At 45.8% G+C, this 10488-nt stretch overlaps 1 protein-coding gene across 2 annotated transcripts in view; it reads left to right on the plus strand.

Moving 5' to 3' along the window:
• pmepa1 (prostate transmembrane protein, androgen induced 1) overlaps window positions 1-9548 on the plus strand; it is a 37172-nt gene extending 27624 nt beyond the window's left edge. The window contains exons 2-4 of one of the 2 annotated variants that reach the window (XM_063215209.1): window positions 5428-5582; window positions 7915-7968; window positions 8197-9548. In XM_063215209.1, coding sequence (XP_063071279.1) covers window positions 5428-5582; window positions 7915-7968; window positions 8197-8793 — 806 coding nt within the window. In that variant the 3' untranslated portion in view covers window positions 8794-9548. The remainder of the gene's footprint in view (window positions 1-5427; window positions 5583-7914; window positions 7969-8196) is intronic. The other variant, XM_063215210.1, reaches the window with a different exon arrangement.
• The last annotated feature ends 940 nt before the right edge of the window (window positions 9549-10488 follow it).

A 10488-nucleotide genomic window follows, 5' to 3' on the forward strand; every position in this document is an offset into this window, starting at 1 on the left:
TCAGCTGTGCGTCGGAATGCCAAATGAGGTGGGGGATGTGTGTGTTCCCATGGCTGGTAGACCCCAGACAGCCTGGGGGTCTGTGTGTCAGTGTGTGTTTGTGCCGCGTTGAGGGAACTTGCCAGGGGAGAAAGCTGGCTGTGGGACTGCACTGGACTGGACTGGACTGTGGGACTTTTTCACCGCTCTATACCCAAGGACCTATGATTATCGTCATCTTCATCTCACTTGTTGACTAGTTTATGGGATCTATACCAACCTTCCTTGGCTTTACCACTCGCGTGGGGATTTGTGTGTATGTGTGTGCATACAAAGTATTGGATTTACTTTGGAGAGTGTGTGTGTGAGGCACGGTGGATAGCATGCAGCCTCCAGTCACCAGAACAGACCATGAGCCCTGTGATCACCACAGCGTGTGTGAGCCTGGTGAGTTGCGTTTTTATTTACACAAACACACACACACACATAGAGAGCTGTAAAGATGCTTCATGGGTATCAAGTGTGATTTTTAGGATTGAAGGGTTTTCTGACTTCTTAATGGTACGTATGTGAATAAGTGCATTAGCCTGATTATCATCGCCTTTCAAATCTCTTCAAGACTTGGTCTACCCAAGAGCATAACAATTGACATTTCCCAAACGGCATGGTTGACCTGCCTCCCTTGGTTTGCTAATGGTTGTATGCTTCCCGACAAAATGGGAGTAGTTCCCTATATTTTTTGTGAGCTCAGAAAAGATATTGTTCTGCTCTTGGCCTGACTAGAAGCAACGCTGAAGGTGTTGTGTCACTAGGAGGGCAAGGCCTGGCTAGAGGTGCATAGTAGCCCGGTACACTGGATCGGTTGTCCTCTGTTGTCTGTGTCTGTTATGTTGAAATGTCTTGAACTACCACACATTGGAGGATGGTAATGATGAATGTTGACAATGAGGAACTGCAGTGCATTTTCTTCAGCTTGGAGCATGCCCTGCTTCACTCTTAAATATTTCCATTGTGAGGGTGCTGCTGGCCCCAAGTGCTCAACTCAATTTTTCAAGAAATAGGCCGCACCTTTCCTTGCATATAGTGTTTTGGTTTTTTTGCACAAAATGCTTTTGGTGTGTACCATCTGCACTGCATGGACTGGGAAGACTTGGCAATGATCCAGACCAACCAGGCCAAAACAATGGTGTGTGAAAGTTGTACTACTTCTGACTTCCACTGGGGGCAGGTTGCAGAAATGAACCAGGGCTAGGCAGAGGAGCTACTTGGCATAGTATCCCATTATAAAAATCCAATTTTCACTGCAGAAGCGGCCTACGTGTTCACAGCCTGGTTTGCCTTTCGTTGCCAGGTCCATGACAACTATAAAGGGGCTGAGTTTCAACCACTAGGTAGCTCATTCAAACATATATTTTTTAAACCAAAATATGGTTTAAATGACCAAAATACCGTACGTTTTGCCACTAAAATGGTCTATGTCTGGAAATTCAAAATGGCAGACATGGAGAAGATCGACCTTTTCATGCATGATAATAAGCGCAATTTTTCCAGTCATAATGAATACTTAGAATTTGTTATTGTTGGTATTCATGAAAAAGGTAGCATTTGTGAATGAGTAGCACAGATTCTGGAAATAAACTACTAAAATATTTCACAGTGCACAGTACTGTGCGTGTGTGTGTGTGTGTGTGTGTGAGTGAGTGTGTGTGTGTGTGTGTGTGTGTGTGTGTGTGTGTGTGTGTGTGTGTGTGTGTGTGTGTGTGAGTGAGTGTGTGTGTGTGTGTGAGAGGGAGACAGAGGGAGAGAGAGAGAGAGAATCAGGGTGTGTGTCGATGGAGAGAATGGATGGATGTTTGTTTGTGTTGTGTGTAGACCACAGCTAGTTTTGTCTGCAGGCTTAACATTGTACTTTGCATGAGCTGGGAAGGCACCTCTGGTATAACTGGTTGTGTGTGGTGTACACGTGCAAGTGTTGAATTCGCATCACTGCAAGTCATGTGAATAAGGACAGGAAACTTTCTATCAACACCTTGCTGTCGGGCCCTGTGAAACAAGTCACCCGTGACTGCAGCTTTGAGACAATAGGACTTAAATGCTATGGGAAATCTCACATGCAGTCATACAGTAGCTAGTTCTTAACCCTTTGAGGAGAAATTAAAGTTCTCCAGTTCTTCTGCCATTTTGTTTTGAACATTCTACAGTTCCCCTTGAACTCTGTGTTAAAAAAAAAAAAAAACCCACAGCTGAGAGCAGATACTGCTGAACATTTATATAGCGCCTTTCCACTCCTTTGAGCACACAAAGCTCTTTACATTGCATGCCTCACATTCACCCATTGACTCTCGGATTCACACACTGGTGGCAGTGGCTGCCACACAGGGTACCACCCTGCCACCAGGAGCAACTTGTGGTTAAGTATCTTGCTCAAGAATACATTGATGTGGTAAGGCAGAGCTGGGCTCGAACCTGCAACCTTTGGGCCACAGTGGTTCATCCTATTTGTTTGGACAACTAGGCTACTGGGACAAATAGGCCAAGAGAACACTGATGCCTGTTCAAGGAGACCTAGTACTGTACATGGCATATTCTGCAGTGTTAACTCAACACTTGGAGCGTAATGGCACAAACAGACCAAAAGCGTCTAGAGCAACATACGGCTAGCGTTAGACGAATGTTAGACAAACGTCCAATATAAAGCTGACTTCACCCGGTCCTGCCGTGGACAACCGGTGGGGCACTCACCTGCTGTGCGGCGGACCTGGGTTCGATTCCCAGCCCGGGTCCTTTGCCGACCCCTCCCCGTATCTCTCCCAGTTTGCTTCCTGTCCACCTCTCACACTGTCCTGTCAAGTAAAGTCGAAAAAGACAACAAAAAAAAGTCTTTAAAACTGACTTCACCCAAGTCGACAACAAGGACAGAGGAAAGGACACAAGTGGAGAAATGACTTGCACCCATAATAATAACTATCTGGCTATGTTGGTAACGATATTGGCAATGATATTTATTACAGAATGAGTGTGTCCTTGGTTGGGGGATGGGGTGATGATTGGGGGGCTAGGGTATGGACTTGATGGCACAGGGGAAGTGAGTTAGGAGGACATCCAATGTTTCTGAGCCTGTACCCTATATACAGGGGTTGTACAAAATAACTGAGACACCTGTCATTTTAGTATGGGAAGTTTCATGGCTCAAGTGGACCAGCCTGTTGGCCAGTCTTCATAAATTGTACATTGCACTTGTGAAGTGAAGTGTGAAGGTTCAATTAGCAGGGTAAGAGCACAGTTTTGCTGAAAATTTCGCAATGCACACAACATTATGGTTGACATATCAGAGTTCAAAAAGGAGAAATTCTTGGTGTGCGTGTATGTAACTGTTGCATCTTTGACTGAGCCAGCAAGTATCCAAGGTAATGTCTGCAGACCACCAAGAATGAATTAACTGTGGACGCAAGAGGAAGCTTCCCATACTAAAATGACAGGTGCCTCAGTTATTTTGTCCAACCTGTATCTTTGTATTTTTATTTCTCAGCGGTAACATATTGACCGTTACTTTTATCTTTTTTGTTTGTTTGTGTTGTCCTCTTATGTCTCTTTGTAGTGCTGCTAGCAACCCCCCCTGTCTTCGAGACAAATTTCCCTTTGGTGGAGAATAATAAAGAAACCTAATCTAACAAAAACCTAACACCCACCCACACTAGTGTGCCTCAGGCAGCCTGGCTGGTCCAAGTTCAATTTGTCTACTAGACTGAGGCCGGCCGGCCAGACGGCTGCTGGAAGTGCAGGCCAGTCTGAGAAATATCTCTGTTTACTTTGGCTGCCCCGGCCAGTCTGCCAGGATCCCAATGCTTCTCTGCTCTCTGCTAATCTGAAGTCGAAGTGTGTGTCCGTGTGCGTGTGCGTGCGTGTGCGTGTGCGTGTTTGTGTGTGTGTATCTGATTGTGTAAGCTTATGTGTGAAAGGGGGGGCTGTTTTCTCAGCTTTCTGATTAAGTCAAGTTGCCAAGAGGGATGAATAAAAACATAGTTTCACTTTTCAGCTATCGTGTGTGTGCGTGCGCGTGCGTGCGTGCGTGCGTGCCCATTCTTGTGCGCACGTATGTGTATAAGCTTACTTATTTGTTTGTGGTGTCTGGTGTATCTAGACCTGAACTGAATTGGCCTGTCTGTCTGTCTGTCTGTGCCCTCTGCCCCAGTCATTTGGGCAAACTGTGTGTGTGTGTGTGTGTGTGTGTGTGCGTGTGTTTTGTCAGGTGTGTCGGGCTAAGTATGCTTTGCGTTTGTGGCTGTCTATTAATGTGTGTGAGACCAAGCAGACATCTCTGATCTCCATCCTGCTCTATCAATACTGCATTAAATATTAAACTCTCCTCAAACGCTCCGCTCCAGCCCTCTCTTTCAGACTCTTTAAAATAGCCACCCTCTTGGGGGCGTCTAGCCATTCGAAAGCTAGGTTATGAAAGCTGTGTGTGCGTGCGTGGGTATATCTTGTGTCACTACTACTTTTTGGCTTTGTTATAGCCTCGCGAGCCATCCTACGTACTTCCGCCAAAGGATTGGCTCCACTACTGTAGTCTGGCCGTGCTTCTCTGTGGAGTGCCTGGAGCTGTAGAATTTTGATCGCAACGCCCCCCCAGAAAACAGCCAATAATTGAATACGCCCCCCACGTGGGGGTGATAGGGGGAGGACGCTCGTGACAATGACGTACACATCTGCACCAGAGCCATTGGTCTGCGCTATGTTGTTGTTGAGTAACTGCCACCGATTGGGTGAGAGTTGTCCAATAATTTCAAACCATAACTGAGTGCAAACTTCCTGCTTCCTACAATCGCTTCAGAGCAAACAAATGCCAGACCATGACTACAAAATGAAATGGCAGTATTATGGGATGGTCAGGACCAGGCTAGCTTTGTTAGTCAATAAAACTAATGTGTATGTTCCAGAGGTGTCAAAAGGGCTCTAGACAATTGCCTAGTATGCCTATTTGGTAAAACCATCTCTAGTTGTGTGGGTTACAGGTTAAAGTGTAAAAATTAGTACGTAAATGTCCCCACATTGCTGATTGCGTCCTCTATTGTCGTTTCGGACAAAAGTCTGTTAAATGAATGAAAAAAATATATGATGTCATGTAATGTATCCATCATGTGTATATTTCAGTTTTATTGTTTATTGGGCCAGAGTTGGGCCCTGAACATTTGTTGTAAAACAAATGTTGTAAAAGATTGGGAACCCCTGGTGTAGGGTAATATAATGTAACGTCATGTCATGTATCCATCTTGTTCCTCCATTTCCTCCGATCTGGTTATCATCACTGCTACTGAATGGGAGTGCACAATGCAGTGACAGTTCTCCTCTTTCATGGGGAGTTGTTACTTTGGGTAGAAGTGTTGTCGCTATAGTGTAATTTGATGTAATGTAATGTCATCATGTGTCCATCATGTGTGTTTGCAGGCCAGCTGGAGTTTGTGCAGATCGTGGTGATCGTGGTGGTGATGATGGTGATGGTGGTGGTCATCACCTGCCTGCTGAACCACTACAGACTGTCTGCCTACTCGCTACTCAGCCGGCACGGCACCGCGCGCAGGCCACACCTGCCCTTCACCTCTGTAAGTACACTGTACTACACACTGTATACTGAAAATGAAAGCCAAAAGCCCAACTGGGAAACTCCAACTCCCATTGTCATTGTGACACAGTACTCCACAGCACACAAGTGTTCACTGCACACAACGAAGTTGCATTTATGCTTCACCCGTGCACACATTTGGCGGGGGTATTGGGATCAGACATCTAGGGTACAAGCTGTGTATTGGTCAGATTTTTTCGGTTTCTGTTGCGGTTCCGATACCTTCATTTCGGTACCGGTTCCTGAAAGGTTCCTTTTTTAGGTTCCTATTTCATAATCACAATTAGGATTGATGAAAATTAAAATTAAATTAAATTAAGACGACTGTGAGTCAGGTGGTAGAGCTAATGCCTAAAAATGATTTAGTCATTGGTAATTAATGTACTTTATTATATGGTTGTGACGTCATCTGTCGAATGCTCCATTCATTTCAACGGGACTCCCCAACGTTCGGACGTCTGTTATTTTTCGATAACGGACGGGTTGGTCTATAACAGACCGCTGTCAATGGCAACAAGACTTTTCACTGCTAAAGCGACTTTTCAACAAGACTCTAATCAGCTGCTGTGATAGACAGCACCCATTGTCCTGGCTACCGCTGTCAATGGCAACAAGACGTTCACTGCTAAAGCCACTGGCTTGTATACAAGTCAGTGGCTAAAGCGAATATTTCATATCACTCCGCAGGGGGTCCGGTCTTTTGTCACTCTAATCAGCTGCTGTGATAGACAACACCTGTTGTTCTGGCTAGCCTACCTAGCTGTTGCCTAGCGGTGTTCCACAACGGCACTGTTTTGTTTTGCGCAGCAACAATCTTAACATTAAATAGGTCTAAAGAAATGGCCCCGCATGTGTGAATCATTTAAGTATATCCATATAATAAGCGGGTTAACTTTCGGCGAGTCGGTCGCTTTGTGGAATAGCAGCACTTCAGAGAGAACAAGACCCCTCCGCTCCGCGTCGGGGTCTAAAGATTCTCTCTGTCGTGCTGCTATTCCACGGTAGCGACCTTCTCGCCGAACGTTAACCCTTACGTAATGCATGTGCTTCTTAGATAATGGACTGAAAACAAAAAAAGGCCATTCAATCCATACAATAGTGGCATTAGCTGTCGTTGCACTACCCTGACGTGAACTTTGGCCCATACACGAGTCTCATGGCTCTAAATGAACACCTGCCAACCGGCCAAATGCTGGTGAAAATTCAGTTAGGCTGGTAGAAAAGACCAACTTACTAGCCACTTTGACCCATTACAGTGTGTGTTTGACTAGTAAGATGAACATCTACTAGCCATTTTGGCTGGTGAAGAAAAAAGTTAATTTAGGGCCCTGAGTCTGTCTCAGTATAGTGCCCAAGTCACATGCCTCCGTGGAGCCTAAGATTAGAAAAAATAAAAACAATAAATAGTGGTGGAGTCAGTGGAGAGACTTTAGTTGTACTCTCACTCAATCTTTTTGGTATGGCCTAACTAAGGCACACATTTCAGACACAAGTAGTGAAAAGCTGCTCTCTGGAAGACCTTGTTTTGTTATCTGGAATTGAGCCCACTTCCTATGTGAAAATTTAACCCAGACAAAAAGAATGGACACATGTATGTACGCGCGCTCAAACGCATGAAGACAGTGGTCATTTGAATGGTTTGTAATTTCCCACAATGTAACAATTGGTCTTTTTGTGTGGTGGTAGACTGGCTGTGGTTGTGTGTCTCAACTGCACCAAAGACTGATGGAGAACAAGGCCTGGGTTGTTATTAGCAGACAGACACCATCTCTCTCAGCCCAGCTTTCCTCCCATGCCCTTGTATTGTCCCCTTTGTCCTCATCATGTGCTTTCATCAATGCCACTGGTGATAGATTTATTGTAGGAAAAACTAGTGCATTTTTATGTACATGTTCAATCAATGTATGTTCGGTTCAGACAGTGGCGTGCCACCGTCTCAGGTTCATATGTTTACATTATTGTGGTGGGGTCAATTTAACGTAATAACAAAAGTGGTATGCACATTTCCTACCATCCACACCACAGACTATGCCAATGTGTTCAATTATGATGACTTAACCATGTTATTGACTAACAACACAGATTCAAACAGAGCAAAAAAAACACGGTACACTGATAAGTGTTGTGATGGCAAGACAGATTTTGTGTCTTTTTGGGTTTTATCTTCGATGGTGCGGTACTAGACCAAACCTGTTAGGCAATTACTATTTTCTGCCACCGCAGTTGATCTACTCAACAACAAAGAAACAGTAGGTTTATTTAGAATGTAGCCTTTTGAATGATTTTGATGAACACCTCTTCTTCTTTCACAGGACACAAGTTTGTGGCCGTCTGAAGGTGTAGGTCCCTCTAGTGGCGCAGGCGAGGTACGACATAAGCACTGAATCTCACCCACAAAAATAAAACACTGAAGACACTTGCTCTTTACAGCTACAGTTACTGTGGTAGCAGTGAATTAATTCTGTCTCTCTCCCTCTCTCTCTCTCTCTCTCTCTCTATCTCTCTCTCTCTCTCTCTCTCTCTCTCTCTCTATCTCTCTCTCTCTCTCTCTCTCTCTTTCTATCTCTCGCTCTCTCTTTCTGTCCACTTAACAGCAGGTGAGCAGCTCTCGTCCACCAGATCTAATGAACTCTCGCAGCATGGGCGGAGGAGTAGGAGTAGGAGTAGGAGTGGGGGGAGTTGGAGGTGGGAGCCGCTTCCAGCCCACCTGGCCGTACCTGCAGCACTCCATCATCGAGCTGCCGCCCACCATCTCCCTGTCGGACGGCGAGGAGCCGCCCCCCTACCAGGGCCCGTGCACCCTGCAGCTCCGCGACCCCGAGCAGCAGCTGGAGCTCAACCGAGAGTCGGTGCGCGCCCCGCCCAACCGCACCATCTACGACGGACCGCTCATCGGGCCGCCCTGCCCCCCTTCCACCTACAGCGGCAGTGGCGGAGGAGGCTCCGTGCCCGGCGGAAGTTACCCAGGACAGCCGCGACAAGAGGGCGCCCCCCCTACCTACAGTGAGGCGGTGGGACAGTATTACCACCACCATCACCACCACCATCACCAGCAGCCCTCACCGCCCAGGGGGGGAGGCGGGGGCGTAGGGGAGGGCCCGAGGGGTCCCCCGAACCCCACACCCCTCATCCAGGCCCTGGAGAACAGGAACGCACGCAACAAGGAGAAGCAGAAGGGCCATCAGGTGTGAGAGACACGCGCTGGGGTGGGAGGGTGGCGGCCGGGGAGGTCTGAGGCTGAGGCTGAGGCTGTTGTGTGTGCGTGCATGTGTGTGCGTGTGTGTGTGTGATGGGGAGGTTAAGTTCCCTCCTCTCCTCCTCCTCCTCCTCCTCCTCCTCCTCCACCACCACCCTTGTGGGATGAACTGAAGAGGAGGGTTCAGCAGGAGGGCCAAGAGGAGGAAGAGGAGGAGGTGTTACGTTGCGTCTTCATCTTGCCAGCGTTTCCCCTCCCCAGTGAAGCCTGTGGCTCTCTAGAACAATCTAGAACTGTTAGTCTGGCCCTTCGTTTGGTCTGCTTCATATCATTACCACGTGGATTCACCTTTTGAAAAAAAAAAATCACAAGGTGGTTCCTCTCAAGCATTTTTTTTTTCTTTTTCTTGTTCTTTTTTACTTTTTGCATTATCCAGAACCACAGAGGCGAGATGGTATTCCATAATCTGTGTTTTTTTATTTATTTCTATTTTTTTGTTTAATCATTCTCATTTGGGAGTTAAAAAAACATCTTTCTGTTTAAAAGGCGTTCTTTTTTTTACCATGTGTAAGGTAGATGCCTCTCGGTTTCAGCTTGTTAAGTTTTTGATTGACAGCTAGGGTGGGAGCCATGTTGTTTTTCATCAGCTTAGTTATCAGCACCCTCCCCGCTGATTGGCTGAAAACACCACTGAGGAGGGGTGGCCTACAAGGAGCTGGCCAATTAGCTTCCAGAAAAGAAAAACATTTGCACAGTTGAGTTGTGACTGTTGCTTTAGTAGTTCTAACAACCAACAAGAAATGTCTTTTTTGATGAGTAGAGGAAGAGAGGATTGATCGCCTGCTACAATTAGTATTTTTCTAAAAAAAAAACAACATGAAAGGAAGAAAAGAACACATTCTAAAGAGAGAGTGTTTTCCCCCACCTGTTTTAGAAGTAATCTGTTGGGTTACCAACTGAAACGTATTGAACGTTGTGCTTGTAATATGTCCTTCAGTATGTGTGTCTGCATGTGTATATGTATGCCATATCTTGTTGCTTGTGTGTTGCAAAAGCCTTGTGCCTTGTGTTCAGTTCCAACTTTGGGTTTTAGGCGGAGGGAGAAGATGACAGAGGAAGCCCAATGTTTCCAATGTTTCAGATTCATACTTTTTTTTAAAAACAAGCAGTAGGTGGTCAGTACATGCAAGAGTCCATTTTAGAAGGAAATAATTTTCTCTGCGTATCACAGCTGAGGGGATTGAGACCTCTGAAGTAGGACTGTGTATGTGTGTCGGCACCAACCAAAAGCACATTTTTCGGGTCCCACACCATAGTCCTAGATGACCACTCAAGGCTGAACAGTTCTAGTGCCTAAGCTGGGGTGAGTTTCTCAAAAGAGAGGTTGTTAGCCTGTTAGCAACTTCGGTAGTTGCCAATGGGAAAATGCATTGAAAACAACAAAGTAGCTAATGTAGTAAGCAACTTTGGTTTTGAGAAATTCACCCCTGAACACTTTGCTGTGGCTAGACCGGGGAAGGCTAAGACAAAAGCACCAAGAGCTCCAGGCACAAGGTTTTTGCAATCGCCAGCAATGACATATACATGAAAACCGAAAAAAAAACTTAAGAGGCACAGAGTTATTTATGAAAAAAAAATACAAAGTCTAAAAATTGCACTATTTAAATATAACAAAATGCTAAGCAGAGGC

The sequence above is a fragment of the Engraulis encrasicolus genome, chromosome 14 (assembly GCF_034702125.1).
Source record: "Engraulis encrasicolus isolate BLACKSEA-1 chromosome 14, IST_EnEncr_1.0, whole genome shotgun sequence".
Taxonomy (NCBI): Eukaryota; Metazoa; Chordata; class Actinopteri; order Clupeiformes; family Engraulidae; genus Engraulis; species Engraulis encrasicolus.